At 45.1% G+C, this 16,177-nt stretch overlaps 1 protein-coding gene across 1 annotated transcript in view; it reads right to left on the bottom strand.

The window, feature by feature from the left end:
• Window positions 1–16,177, bottom strand: part of AHCTF1 (AT-hook containing transcription factor 1) — a 553,711-nt gene that overhangs the window by 254,697 nt on the left and 282,837 nt on the right. The window contains 1 exon segment of the mRNA XM_030195951.1: window positions 12,724–12,817. Coding sequence (XP_030051811.1) covers window positions 12,724–12,817 — 94 coding nt within the window.

Below are 16,177 nucleotides of genomic sequence, written 5' to 3'. Positions count from 1 at the left end.
AACCTCATCTGATCACAATATAACTTTGTATCTGTTACCAACCGAATTGGCAACAGCCTCTACGGTACTATGTAAGCCACACTGAGCCTGCAAATAGGTGAGAAAATGTGGGATACAAATGTAACAAATAAACAAACTATTATAGGGATCAGAGATGCAACATCCCCCACAATTCTGTTTTTCTTTTAAAAGGGTGCAGAACTGGCACACTTAACTGGAAGTGATTTGTCAGCAACAACTGTAAATCAGGAAAGAGCCTGGATCAGTGTGTTTTGCTATTAATAATCTTAATCCTCTTTCTCCTTATAAGACCTCAGAGGACCTTGGAATCAGGGAGATTGGAATTTCTTATCTGACTCTTATTGCATAGATTCTGCAAATACAGGCAGGTAGTAAGAGTCCTGGAGCAGACACAGCTTGAACCCTCCCCCCCACTGCATCAGATATTCACCACACCATGTGATGCTTACGGTTTGACCATATTCTCAATAAACAATTTGGCAGGGTTTCTAATAGGTGCAGTTTAAAACCATTCCATACTGTGCCAATGGTTTATATAAATCCTTAGTCTCCTACCTACAGTAAGATTCTCTGGAACAGAAAAAAACAAATGCTAGTAGCTATGTCTGCCTACAGCCAGTCAAAACCCCACCCTATGTTTTGGCTAGGGAACTGACTGTGGATTTTGGATACTCTGGCAGGGCTGAGACTGAGGCCGCTGCTGGTGCTGATAGAATCAAAGGGGTGGAGAATAACTTCATCAATGTCTCACTCAAGCAAATCCTATAAGAGTAAGGTTGGTCAGAAGTGGCTACAGAGAGGTTCTGAAATTGTGAACATCGACCTCGTCTCTGAAGCTTTTCCTGCACATCATATCTAGGATTTGTGTCCTATAGTCATGAAATCCTACTGGCAATACCCATGGCAGAAACTTACTGCTATCTCAAACAAAACAGGAAGAGCTGATCATGTGTTTTCTCTCCTCTTCTTTGTCCAAGGGCATCCTGTTTCTCTAAGGAGACAACCCCCCCCCCCCCCCAGATCTTCTATCTTTTCCAGAATTCTTTGCATGTATTAGCTAATGAAGAAGCTAAATAGCAAGTGCACGTAGCATTACAGTAAACCTTACTTCTAAGATGGTGCACGGCACATCTCTCTCGGGGGTATGGAGGAGAGAATTCTCTTCTGCTAGCCCTTCTTGGGAGCAGATTTGTCTACTGACTGGTGTGGCACTTGTTTTCCAAACTAAAGAGCCTTCTGGATGCTACCCATCGAGTCATCTTTATACAGGTAAAGGTCTCCCACATTTTCTTTTGAACCTCTCATCATATCTTTCATTAGGGAGGGGAGGATGGCAGCAAGAAGTTGGAGAATATTCAGCATTTGTGCCCTGGGTTCTACTGTCTTAAATTTCAATCTAATGGTCTCTGCCATCTCCCTGCCAAAAATCAGTAAAGGAGAGATTCTCCAGCAAACAGATTTTCTGTTCCTCATGAAGAGGGGCTTCAAGGGGAGACCTGTTGACTCCTCAGATTCATAAGCATTACCTTGGGACTACGTGATTCAGAAAAATATTTTGTTGGAGTCTGAATATACATTTAACTAACAGACAAGACCTCCATAATAACTCCTCTGGTTTGTTGGGGCATATAAACAGATAAATCTGAGGCCTCCTGCCCTGATGCTTTGAAGACTGACATCAGAGTGGCCGGTACCAGCACCCTTAGTTTTCAGATAATGCCATGTCTCCAGGATTGGTAAATTACTCAGGATCTGTCTTGATGCAGCCAGTGCCAGGTGGCAATTCAGCTTCTCCTGGACTTTTCCTAACTCCTCATCAAAGACCACCAATGTCTGTCACACTTCTACAGGAAAAATTGAGTCAATTGAGGTCTATGAGTGGCTAAACTCATGCCCTCAAAGACAACTATGATACCCAGATCTGCAGGGGTTTCTTAGAAAGTGGAACAGCAGTCTGGCTTCATTTTCCAGAGCTTCCACCTTTGCTTTCAAAATTGTATCATCTTTAATCAATACTGCATCTACATTTTGAGTCACTGATACATTGGTCTTGCACTCCTCCACAGAACGTTTTAAAGTTCCTTTATTTGATATTCTTGATGTTGAACTTTCAAAGTTAAAGTAAAAGTTAAAGTATTTACCTGAGGGCTTAATGCCCGACCCAGTTCTTGAATTGCCACCCATATGCTTTCCAGAGTATATTGCTTAGGGCTTAGAAGTTCAAATAGAAATTGTATTAATTCTAGTGATGACTGACCCAAGCTTTCAGTGGTTAAAGATGATGTACTTTTAGTCAGTATCCCAGTTGCTCCCCAACATCAAACACCGCTGTGTTCTCTCCACTTTGGGCCTGCATCAGCAGGACACTCGCATGTCCAGGGGATGATATTCACAGCTGCGCAGCTGGTGTTAAGAGAATCCGGGCTTACCGAAAGCTAGAAGGATGCTTGGGTGCATAGGGAGAGTAGGAAAAAGAATGTGATGATACCCCTGCATAAGACTCTGGTGAGACCTCATTTAGAATACTGTGTACAATTCTGGAGACTGCATCTTCAAAAAGATAAGCAGGATGGAGTTGGTCCAGAGAGCAGCTACTAAAATAGTAAGTGGTCTTTGACAAAGCGTATGGGGAGAGACTTAAAGATCTCAATATGTATACTTTGGAAGAGAGGTGGGAGAGGGGAGATATGGTAGACATTTAAATACCTAAATGGCATAAATGCACAGGAGGCAAGTTTCTTTCAGCTGAAAAAAAAAAAAAGCTTTGGAATGAGGGGGCATAGAATGAAGATGAAAAGGGATAGACTCAAAAGTAACCTGAGGAAATACTTCACAGAAAGGGTGGTGAATTCATGGAAAGGCCTCCCAGTGGAGAAGAAAACTAACTGAATTCAAGAAAGCTTGAGACAAGTACATAGGACCTATAAGGGAGAGGAAGGGATAGTAGATGAAATGGATCTTTATCTGCCTTCATTTTTCTCTGTTTCTTCTGTTTTTTTTCTATCCATGCACACAAGGACTTCCCTGTCCACCTGTCTCCAGGCCATCCTCCTCCCCCACCAAAGGCTTGACTGTGTGGCTTATTAAGAGGAACATACCCTTATAGATATCATAGAAGAGACCAGTGATCTCTTCAAGTCCTGTGACCTCTCATGCAGGCGGTTTTCCATCGAAACACTGGCCCGTGTTGAGTCATCAGCTTTGGAATTTAATAAAGAATTTCAACTTGAATTCTCCCTGCCTGAGAGTTGTGTCTCCATCTACTTTGCTTTTGATCTTTATTGTATCCCGTAGAAGGCATCTTCCTGTTCCAGGAATAACATGTATAGAATGTTTGTACGTTTGGGAAGCTTGCCATGTGCCCTTGGCCTGGATTGGCCGCTGTCGTGGACAGGATGCTGGGCTCGATGGACCACTTGGTCTTTTCCCAGTGTGGCATTACTTATGTACTTATTCATGGACTATATCCAGTTTGGAGCATCTTGATGTCAAATTCATTGTAAAGCATTAAAAACATCACAAAAAACGGTTTTGGAATACTTTAAATCGGCAGTTCTCAACGTTTCTTCTGTTATGACACACCCAGTGCTTTTTTTGTGCCGGTACGCGCTGGTACGGCGTACCGGCACCTTTTTTGTGAGGTCCACTGGAGAGCTGGAGCTGGCTCGCAAGAGCCGGTTATTTTTATTTTTTTAATTTTGGGCTCTGGTCCCCCACCTGGCAGTGTCGACGGCGTCCTCTTTGTGGCTTTTGGGCATTTTCTTCTCTTTCTCTCGCTCTGTTTCTCCTCCTCTTCCCACCCACCCCCTCCTTCTTTTACTTCGCGCGAAGTCGAACCCGCGCTTAATTTTTTTTTAAGCAGTGTTAATATGTCAGCAGGAATAGGCTGCTTCAGCCAATCCCAGGGGCCTTCCTTCAGCCCTCAGGGGCGGAACACGCTGAAGGAAGGCCCCTGGGATTGGCTGAAGCAGCCTGTCCCTGCTGACGTGTTAACACTGCTTAGGAGACAGGCAGCCAGCTAGGTACTGGAAAGTGGGCCGTTGTTATGGCTTGTGAGTAACCTTGGCGTTGGCGCCTTCCCTGAGTGGCTATCCGGGCGTGTTCCCCCCTCCCGCGCCTGACACGGTGGTGATGGCCGGAGAGGGCCCTCTCCCCCTGGAGGAGTTCCGCAGGCAATGGCGGACCGAGCTGAGCACCTGGGCCGGTGGGGGAAGGTCAGGGGAGCAGCGCGGACACCTGCAGCGAAAGAGAGCCGCGGCGGAACAGGAAGGATGGGCTGGGGCTAGCAGCCCGTCGTGGACAAAGGGTCAAGGCACCCCGGCTGGGAAAGAGGCAGCTCCGAGGTCAGGCTCCAGCAGTTTGGTGGAGCAACTCATCAGCGACTTCAATGAAATAAATGAGATTCCCTTCTGCCTTCCTTTGACATCCAGCTGCATGAGTTGGCACTATGAATATTCCAGTATCTGGATAGGGTAGAGCTGGGAAGGTGTGCTCAGGTAAGCAAAACTTGGAAATTTCTTGCAGAAGATGAAGTACTTTGGTACCGGATCTGCCAACAGGAAGGCTATTATCTCAGATTAGGTATTGCATGGGGGGAGGTTGGAGGGAGGGAGAGAAGTGCTGCATTGGGGGGGGGGGGGGGGGGGTGGTAAGGAAGGAGAGAGTTGCTGCAAGGGGAGTCAAAGAAGGAGAGAGATGCTGCATTGAAGGGAGCAATGAGGAAGACAGGTACTGCATGGAGGGGCAAGGAGAGAGTGAAGTGCTGCATCAGGAGGGGTAGAGAGGGCCAGAGTTGCTGAATAAGGTCAATGAGGGACAGAGGTGCTGCATCGATGGGTGCAAAGAAGCGGAGAAGTGCTGGATAGGGAGGTTAGGTACAAAAGAAAGAGATTCAGTGAGGTGAGGGGAATGAGGAAGAGAAGGGCCACAGAGAGGGAAAGAGGTGCTGGACTTTGGGGGTGGGGATTGGAAGGACAAGAAAGAGAGAGATGCCAGGACATGCGGGGAAAGAAGGAAGAGGGAGAAGTGCTGACCCTGCAAAGAGGAGACAACAGAAGTGAGGGAAGAGTGAAGAATACTTGCTGGACCCTTGGGGTGAGAGAGGGGGGGAGATGGATGGCAGGGGAGGACAGCGGGCAGAGGAGAAATGCTGGATTTGGATGGAGGAGAGGGGAGAGAGAATTATTGCTTGGATGGATACAGGGGAGGAAAGAGAGAGGAGAAATGCTGGACATGAATGGAGATGAGGGAAAAGGAAGAAAAACTGCACATGGATGGGGAAAATAGGCAAAAGTTGGATCCTCGTTATACCTCCTCCAGTCAATTCCATGGAGGAGGACCCAGCTTTTACTTATGGATGGAGGGCAAGAAATGAAGAAGAAAGGAGGAAAGTAAAGAAATACATGGAAAGGAAGCTCTGGAAGCGGAGTTGAGAGAACAGATAGAGAGCAGCAGAATCAGAGACTGGGACCAATATGGACAGAAAAACAAAGTCGCCAGACAACAAAGGTAGAAAAAAAAATCATTTTATTTTCATTTTAGTGTTTTGAATATGTCCAATTTGAGAATTTACATCTGCTGTCTTATTTTGCACTGAGTATACTGGAGCTGTAACAGCTTACAGAAATTATTTATAATGAAAACAAATCACTTTATTTTTTTCTCCTATACCAGTATAATATTTTCAATGATGTCTGTTTATATGCGCTATGGCTGGTACAAGGGGTGTGGTTAATGTGGGTTTGGCTATAATAGGGGTGGAGTCATATGGGGTGACCCTGCCCATAATGAGTACCGGCACCTTTTTTTCTGCAAAAAAAGCACTGGACACACCTGAGAGACAATATGCACATGCATGACACACTAAACACAATTTGCATTTGAAAAAAGGGGGAAAAAAAACCTCATTTATCTGTCCCTAACAATGATGTAAAGGAAATACAGATATAATGGTGGAGAGACTGCCAGGGTGTAAGAGAGGGGTGAGCTGCAACATTTTCATCTGGGACTGGTAAGAGAAATAGGGACTAGTTATGGAGATTTCAAGTACCTGTCTTCCTGGTTCTCAATTCTCCCCATCCTGCAGCACACAGTTGTTAAGAAAAGCAAAAGCATACTGTCAAATTTTTGGTGACAACTCCCAGCTGTTCGTGAAACACTGGATGAGAACCACTGCTTTTAAGTCAAAATCATACGCTTATCATATTTATAAGATTTTAAGTGATATAAGAAAAACATCCAAGACCACACACACAATTTAAAAAGCAAATAAAGCGAAAGCTACATACCTGTAGAAGGTATTCTCCGAGGACAGCAGGCTGATTGTTCTCACTGATGGGTGATGTCGACGGCAGCCCCAGAGCCGGAATTCTTCCTAGCAACAAAGAATTTGCTAGCCTTGCGCTCCCGTGCGCATCGTGTATGCGCAACCGTCTTCCCGCCGGAACATGAGCATGCTCCTCAGTCCAGTAAAAAGCAAAGAAAGGGAAGACACAATTCCTAAGGGGAGGTGGACGGGATTGTGAGAACAATCAGCCTGCTATCCTCGGAGAATACCTTCTACAGGTATGTAGCTTTCGCTTTCTCCGAGAACAAGCAGGCTGCTTGTTCTCACTGATGGGGTATCCTTAGCCCCCAGGCTCACTCAAAACAACAAACATTGGTCAACTGGGCCTCGCAACGGCAAGGACATAACTGAGATTGACATACACTTATTCAACTAACTGAGAGTGCAGCCTGGAACAGAATAAAAATGGGCCTAGGGGGGAGGAGATTCTGCAGCACCGACTGCCCAAACCGACTGTAGCATCGGGTATCCTGCTGTAGGCAGTAATTAGATGTGCATGTGTGGACAGATGACCACGTCGCAGCTTTGCAAATCTCCTCAATAGTGGCTGACTTCAAGTGGGCCACTGACGCAGCCATGGCTCGAACATTATGAGCCGTGACATGACCCTCAAGAGTCAGCCCAGCCTGGGCATAAGTGAAGGAAATGCAATCTGCTAGCCAATTGGATATGATGTGTTTCCCTACAGCCACTCCCATCTTGTTGGGATCAAAAGAAACAAACATTTGGGCGGCCTGTCTGTGGGGCTGTGTCTGCTCCAGATAGAAGGCCAACGCTCTCTTGCAGTCTAATGTATGCAGTTGACGTTCAGCAGGGCGGGTATGAGGACAAGGAAAGAATGTTGGCAACACAATTGACTGGTTCAGCTGGAACTCCGACACCACCTTCGGCAAGAACTTAGTGTGAGTGCAGAGGACTACTCTGTTATGATGAAACTTGGTATAAGGAGCATGAGCTACCAATGCTTGAAGCTCACTGACTGTGCGAGCTGAAGTAACTGCCACCAAGAAAATGACCTTCCAGGTCAAGTACTTCAGATGGCAGGAATCCAGTGGCTCAAAAGGAGGTTTCATCAGCTGGGTGAGAACGACATTGAGATCCTATGACACTGTAGGAGGTTTGATGGGGGGCTTTGACAAAAGCAAACCTCTCATGAAGCAAACAACTAAATGCTGCCCTGAGATCGACTTACCTTCCACATGGTAATGGTATGCACTAATCGCACTAAGATGAACCCTTACAGAGTTGGTCTTGAGACCAGACTCAGACAAGTGTAGAAGGTACTCAAGTTGGGTCTGTGTAGGACAAGAATGAGGATCTAGGGCCTTGCTATCACACCAAACGGTAAACCTCCTCCATAAAAAGAAATAACTCTTTTTAGTTGAATCTTTTCTGGAAGTAAGATTCGGGAGACACCCTCTGAAAGACCCAAGGAGGCAAAGTCTACGCTCTCAACATCCAGGCCGTGAGAGCCAGGGACTGGAAGTTGGGATGCAGAAGCGCCCCCTCGTTCTGAGTGATGAGGGTTGGAAAACACTCCAATCTCCACGGTTCTTCAGAGGACAGCTTCAGAAGAAGAGGGAATCAAATCTGACAGGGCCAGAAAGGCGCAATCAAAATCATGGTTCCGCAATCTCGCTTGAGTTTCAGTAAAGTCTTCCCCACCAAAGGTACGGGAGGATACGCATACAGGAGGCCCTCCCCCCAATGAAGGAGGAAGGCATCTGACGCTAGTCTGCCGTGGGCCTGAAGCCTGGAACAGAATTGAGGGACTTTGTGATTGGTCTGAGTGGCAAAAAGATCTACCAAGGAGGTAGAAACGCTGCCTCGGCCTGCACCAGGCCTTTCCTTCTAACCCATCCTGACCCCTTGTGGTGCAACTTCCTGTTTCCAGAAGGGGGCTGGATGGGATAAAGGAAAGGCTTGGTGCAGGCCAAGGCAGCATTTCTATACACTACCGCTACAGAGCAAAGACTTACTGCAAGACAAGGTAAACTAGAAAGGGAGAGCCGTTGGTAGTCCTGGAGAGATAGTGGATGGGCAGGCGAGCAAGGGAGAATGCGCATGGGTGGGGGAATAGTAACACAGTAGATGACAGCACAAAAAGACCTGCACGGTCCATCCAGTCTGCCCAACAAGATAAACTCATATGTGCTACTTTTTGCGTATACCTTGATTTGTACCTGTCCTCTTCAGGGCACAGACCTTATAAGTCTGCCCAGCACTATCCCCGCCTCCCACCACCGGCTCTGGCACAGACTGTATAAGTCTGCCAAGCACTATCCCCGCCTCCCAACCACCAGTCCCGCCTCCCACCACCGGCTCTGGCACAGACCGCATAAGTCTGCCCAGCACTATCCCCGCCTCCCAACTACCAGCCCCGCCTCCCACCACTGACTCTGGCACAAACCGTATAAGTCTGCCCAGCACTATCCCCGCCTCCCACCACCGGCTCTGGCACAGACCGTATAAGTCTGCCCAGCACTATCCCCGCCTCCCAACCACCAGCCCCGTCTCCTACCACCGGCTCTGGCACAGACCGTAAAAATCTGCCCAGCACTATCCCCGCCTCCCACCACCATCTCTGCCACCCAATCTCAGTTAAGCTCCTGAGGATCCATTCCTTCTGAACAGGATTCCTTTATGTTTATCCCATGCATGTTTGAATTCCGTTACCGTTTTCATTTCCACCACCTCCCGCGGGAGGGCATTCAAAGCATCCACTACTCTCTCCGTGAAAAAATACTTCCTGACATTTTTCTTGAGCCTGCCCCCCTTCAATCTCATTTCATGTCCTCTCGTTCTACCGCCTTCGCATCTCCGGAAAAGGTTCGTTTGCAGATTAATACCTTTCAAATATTTGAATGTCTGTATCATATCACCCGTTTCTCCTTTCCTCCAGAGTATACATGTTTAGGTCAGCAAGTCTCTCCTCATACGTCTTATAACGCAAATCCCATACCATTCTCGTAGCTTTTCTTTGTACCACTTCAATTCTTTTTACACCCTTAGCAAGTTACGGCCTCCAAAACTGAACACAATACTCCAGGTGTGGCCTCACCAACGACTTATACAGGGGCATCAACACCCCCTTTCTTCTGCTGGTCCCACCTCTCTCTATACAGCCTAACAACCTTCTAGCTATGGCCACCGCCTTGTCACACTGTTTCGTCGCCTTCAAATCCTCAGATACTATCACCCCAAGATCCCTCTCCCCATCCGTAGCTATCAACTCTCACCGCCTAACACATACGTCTCCCGTGGATTTCTATTCCCTAAGTGCATCACTCTGCCGTCATCTACTATGTTATGTTACTTTGCATTTCTTCGCATTGAATTTTAATTGCCAAATCTTAGACCATTCTTCTAGCTTCCTCAGATCCTTTTCCATGTTTTCCACTCCCTCCCGGGTGTCCACTCTGTTAGAGAGAAAACGGAAAAGGAAAGGGAAACAGGACTTGATATACCGCCTTTCTGTGGTTTTTGCAACTACATTCAAAGCGGTTTACATAGTATATACAGGTATTTATTTGTACCTGGGGCAATGGAGGGTTAAGTGACTTGCCCAGAGTCACAAGGAGCTGCAGTGGGAATGCCACATTTGAGAGAGACAGAGAAAGAAAACGGTGAAGGCACGGGGAGGCAACATGAGAGAGAATATGTGAAGGAACGGAGGGGGGCAACATGACAGAGAATGGGTGAAGGCATTAGGGGGGGGGGGGAGCAACATGACAGAATGAGTGAAGGCCCCTCCAAAGCTACAGTACCTGTTTAATGCCTGGTGCGGTAGCTAAAGCTGTGCCAGCCGAAGAAATCTGCTGCTTGAGTCACCCCCTTGCTCCTCGTATTGCCTCAGGAGCGAGGAAGTCAGAAGGATGCCTCCCAATTTTATAAGCATTTTATATAGTGTGCCTATTATTTAATTTGCGATTTGATTTGTTTGGGCGTTTTTAATTGCCCTGACACAGCCTGTAGTAAGGGTGAAACATGGTGGGTTTTTTTTTTTATCCTCAACGTGTTGTAGATATCTAATAAATTCATCTTTAGACTATTTCTTCATCCAATCTGCTGCTGCATTTTGCTTCTACATTGGATTCTGGGTTGTAGATTTTGTTTCCGATACTTTTGTACATATAATATTTGACCATATACCTTTCAGAAATCTAGATTCTAAAACAACTGAATACAGTATGTACGCAAAAATATTTGTGTTTTTTTAATTTCATTTGCTTCCATTACATTTTAGTGTATGCTATTTAGTTTAAACATGCTCAAAAAGAAACCACATGCACTATTTCATTTTAGTATACATTAAAACAAAACAACATGCATTCAAATGTTTAGAACGGACTATATAGCGTGGTCTAAATTAAATCAAATACAAATAAAACAAAAATGCGGTGTAAGAGTTAAGACCTCCGCTCCTGAAGCTTAGTGATGAGAAGATGGGAATTGGGAGAGTGTATGAAAGAGGGAGAGAAAGGGTAGGGGGGCTTTTAAGTTATAGACATGGACATTGTGTATTTTGATCAGCTGTTTTATATTTTTGAAAAGCTTAATAAAAATGTTTATGCATAAAATAAAAATGCACATCTCTATTACTCAGCACCATAACTAAGTCACTACTAGATTACCTATTTTGTAGCAATTATTGAAAATATTCATCTCTATGTTTTACACCCCACTTGATATTATCTTCCTTTTCCTGCCATATTTTTGAAGGGGTTTAGCAGGGAATAAGCAGATGGGTTAATGCATTTATTATTCACCATTTATAGTATGCACATTGTATTTTTTAAAATTTATTACTTATGTTTATTGTAGTTGGTTTACAGTTAGGAAAAAATGGAGAGGCAATTCACGGCAAAAAAAAAAAAAAAAAAAAAGAAGAGTGAGAACCATATAAAACCAACACATAAAAATACAAATATACAAAAATGTTTATAAAAAGATTATTTCAAATGAGAAAATAAATAAAAAGTGTGTTAACAAAAATCCAACATAGCCAAGTTTGAGACTTTTATCCCAATAGCAGGCATGTAGACAAAACATGGTCAGGGTGGGTTAACACATTTATGATTTTATGTTGGTTGAAATTTTTTTTTATTATAAAAATAACCATTTATATCTTTAAATTACTTATTTCATGGCCCTTTCTTTTAAAACTGTTTACAGTTGTACTGTCTCGAGCTCTAAGTAAAAGAATAACCTAAAAACAGAAAAGCATATTGTTTTGCTTACTGTGGTTCACTATTTTTTTTTCCATATGCTTTTATCTATTTCTCTCATAGAAACATGGAAAATAACGGCAGATACAGACAATATGGCCTATTCAGTGTGCCCATCCTTACCAACTATTAAGCTCTACCATCCCTTCCTCTCCCTTAGAGATCCTGTGTGTGTCTCTACTAGAAGGCCAATCCACACCTCTCTCTAAGGGGCCCTTTTACTAAGCTGCTGTAAGCACTAATGCACGCTTATTGCAGGTTAAAAATCAACTACCACGGGTTGCGCTCAGGCGTCCCATGTAGTTTTGTGTTTGGTGCGCACTACCCAAGCACTAAGATATAGAAAATATTTTTTTTAGCATGGGGGGAGGGATGTTGGGAAGTAGAGAGTAGTGCAGCTGCATCATCACACTTTAACCGATTAGAGCACGGTTAGCGTGGGAGCCCTTATCGCCTAGTAAATAGGTGTCAGTAAGGGCTTCTGTACTAATGGCCATGCGCTAATTGGGAAATTAGTGTGTAGCTATTAATGGGAGAAATAGGAAATGCTGTCATTTTGCAGCTGCGATAAAAGTGGCCTCAGCAACCAGAAAAGCCTTGTGCCGATACTAATGGCCACTTTTTAATGAACCTTAGTAACAAGACCTCTAAGTATTTCCTTATTAATTTATTGTAATATGGGACCAAGTACATTTTTTTTTTAATGTGGGGTGGGGAACACATGGAGATTTAAAAAAAAAAAAAAAATGGAGATGTTTTTATCTTACCCAAGCAAAAAATTAAACATACAAATTATATTGCAAGTACTAAAGAAAAGTGTCAATTTTCAAATAATGCACCTAAAAATCATCTGTGGGTACTTTTATCTTCACATTTTGCATTGATTTTCAAAGTGACTTAGGAAAAGTAAGCACACAAATTTGCATCTGCAATTTGTGTGAATACACCTGCCAAGTACACTTAAGCACAAACTTTTATAAAGACAAAAAGTTCTTTATTTTGGGCAATTAAAAAAAACAAAAACAAACTATATATATATATATATATATATATATATATATATATATATATATACACATACACACACACCTTTGAAAATTGCCCTCCAAGACTTAAGGAACGTCTTACCTTGACAAGCGCTCTAGCTTTTGTCGGCGACCTGCATAGTAGTTCTGTATTAGGCGATAATTATAGAACGGCCGAGATAACTGCATTTCACCATCTATGAACAGTAGAAATTTTTATGATGAAATGGTTCTTTATGTACCAATGTTTAAGACACAGAAATCAACTATATTTCTGAAAGAATGAGAACATTTATGCATCAGTCACTGAAAGATCAAACCAACACCATTTCTTTTTATCTCTTCAGAGCAGTATCTCCAAATTGCTTAATTTTGGTGTTAACAGTCTACAACCAAAACAAAACAAATATGAAAATGCACATACGCTATTGAAAAACTAACTAAAACTTTAAGCTTCAAGATGAAAACTGTACACTTACAGTATAATACAATGGCACACTTCCCCTTTCTTTCATTTGCAGACTAAGGCATATCTTGGGGTGGGGGCGTGGTGTAGTGTAGAAATGGCTAAAACAGTCATGGTAAAGTGCATCAGAATGTGAAAGTGGGTGTCTGGGTGGGTAGGTATAGTGCCTGGATTCTATACAGGCTGCCAAAATTTGGATGCGGATCACATATCTGCACTCAAACCAGTTAATGAGCCACTAATTGGTGTTAATTGGCACAAACTTAGGTTTACACACGTGTTCTGCTCTGCGCCTTATTGTGTAAAATGTGTGCTTAAATTTTATAACATGCAACTCAAAAGGGAGTTTTGGCCATGGAAGGAGCATGGGTGGGTTAGGGGGCTTCCTAGAAATTGGGTTATAGAATAGGGACATTTATGTGCTCAACTGCCCATTAGTTGTGCATCAGCATTTACATCAGGTTTCAGCAGGTGTAAATGAGGCGCCTATGATCCCGCACCAGCATTTACATCACGTTTCAGTAGGTGTAAATGAGGCGCCTATGATCCCGCACCAGCATTTACATCAGATTTCAGCACGTGTAAATGAGGCGCCTATGATCCTACTACTACTACTTAACATTTCTAGAGCGCTACTAGGGTTACGCAGCGCTGTACAAATTAACGAATAAGGACGGTCCCTGCTCAGAAGAGCTTACAATCTAAAGGACGAAATGTCAAGTTGGGGTAGATGAGATTTCCTGAGAAGAGATGTAGTGATTAGGTGCCGAAGGTGACATTGAAGAGGTGGGCTTTGAGCAATGATTTGAAGATGGGTAGGGAGGGGGCCCGGCGTATGGGCTCAGGGAGTTTGTTCCAAGCATGGGGAGAGGCGAGGCAGAAAGGGCGAAGCCTAGAGTTGGCGGTGGTGGAGAAGGGTACTGAAAGGAGGGATTTGTCTTCAGAGCGGAGGTTATGGGTAGGGACATAAGGGAAGATGAGGGTAGAGAGGTAAGGAGGGGCTGCAGATCGAGTGCATTTGTAGGTGAGAAGGAGAAGCTTGAACTGTATTCGGTATCTGATCGGAAGCCAGTGAAGTGACTTGAGGAGAGGGGTGATATGAGTATATCGGTTAAGGCAGAAGATAAGACGTGCGGCAGAGTTCTGAATGGACTGAAGGGGGGATAGATGGCTAAGTGGGAGGCCGGTGAGGAGTAGGTTGCAGTAGTCAAGGCGAGAGGTAATGAGAGAGTGGATGAGAGTTCGGGTGGTGTGCTTGGAGAGGAAGGGGTGAATTTTGCTAATGTTATAGAGGAAGAAGCGACAGGTCTTGGCTATCTCCTGGATATGCGCAGAGAAGGAGAGGGAGGAGTCGAAGATGACACCGAGGTTGCGGGCAGATGAGACGGGGACGATGAGGGTGTTATCAACTGAGATAGAGAGTGAAGGGAGAGGAGAAGTGGGTTTGGGCGGGAAAACAATAAGTTCAGTCTTGGCCATGTTCAGTTTCAGGTGGCGGTTGGACATCCAGGCAGCAATGTCGGATAAGCAGGCCGATACCTTGGCCTGGGTTTCCGCAGTGATTTCTGGTGTGGAGAGATAAAGCTGGGTGTCATCAGCATAAAGATGATAGTGGAAACCATGAGAAGAGATCAGGGAGCCTAAGGAAGAGGTGTAGATTGAAAAAAGAAGGGGCCCAAGGACAGATCCCTGAGGAACTCCAACAGAGAGCGGGATAGGGGAGGAGGACGAACCATGAGAGTGTACTCTGAAGGTACGATGGGAGAGATAAGAGGAGAACCAGGAGAGGACAGAGCCCTGGAACCCAAAGGAGGACAGTGTGTCAAGAAGTAGGTTGTGATTGACAGTGTCAAAAGCGGCGGATAGGTCGAGGAGGATGAGGATGGAGTAGTGACCTTTGGATTTGGTGAGGAACAGGTCATTGCAGACCTTAGATAGTGCCGTTTCTGTCGAGTGTAGGGGGCGAAAGCCGGATTGAAGCGGATTGAGGATGGCATGAGTGGAGAGAAAATCAATGCAGCGGCTGTGGATGGAACGTTCAAGTATCTTGGAGAGGAAGGGTAGGAGGGAAATGGGGCGGTAGTTGGAGGGACAGGTAGGGTCAAGTGATGGTTTTTTGAGGAGTGGTGTGACCACAGCATGCTTGAAGGTGTCCGGGACAGTTGCAGTGGAGAGAGAAGGTTGAGGATATGACAGATGGTGGGGGTGATAGTAGGAGTGATGGTGATAAGTAGGTTGGTGGGGATGGGGTCTGAGGAACAGGTGATGGATTTCGAGATGGAGAGGAGATGGGCGGTTTCCTCTTCGGTGATAGCAGGAAAAGAGGAGAAGGAGGCCTGGGTAGGTTGGTTGAGAGAGTGGGTTATAGGATGAAGAGGAGGAGAAGGTTTGGTGGTGAATTTGAGGTTGATCTTCTGGACCTTGTCTCGGACGTAGTCGGCCAGAGATTGAGGAGAGAGTGGGGGGGGGGGGGGGGGTGGAAGCGGAGGGCACTTTGAGGAGGGAGTTGAGGGTGGTGAAGAGACAACGTGGGTTACAGCTGAGGGAATTAGTCAGTTGGGTGTAATAGTCCTGTTTAGCGAGGAATAGGGAGGATTGGAAGAAGGATAGCATGAATTTGAAGTGAATGAAGTCAGTATGGGCGCGAGATTTCCTCCAGAGGCGTTCAGCCAAACGGGCGCAGGAGCGAAGGTAACGGGTGCAAGGGGTCAGCCAGGGCTGGGGATTGGTACGCCTTGTGGGACGGGAGATGGACGGTGCAAGGGTGTCTAGAGCACAGGAGAGAGTGGCATTGTAAGTGGAGACAGCTATGTCAACAGATTTGGAGGACATGATGGAAGAGAGGAGATCAGAGATACTAGAGGATAAGGTGGGGGGTCAACAGCCTGGAGATTTCTGGACGTAGTAGTTAGTGTTGGGCGAGATTAAGGGGGAGGGTGCTGAAGTGTGAATGTGATTAGGTGATGGTCAGAGATAGGAAGAGCTGAAACGTAGAAATTGGAGGGTGAGCAAGTAGAAGAGAGGACAAGATCAAGACAGTGGCCAGATTTGTGAGTAGGGGTGGTGGGGCTCAGTTGGAGGTTGGAGGAGG

Source organism: Microcaecilia unicolor, chromosome 3 (assembly GCF_901765095.1).
Source record: "Microcaecilia unicolor chromosome 3, aMicUni1.1, whole genome shotgun sequence".
Lineage (NCBI taxonomy): Eukaryota > Metazoa > Chordata > Amphibia > Gymnophiona > Siphonopidae > Microcaecilia > Microcaecilia unicolor.
This window is presented reverse-complemented; position numbering and strand designations above follow the sequence as displayed.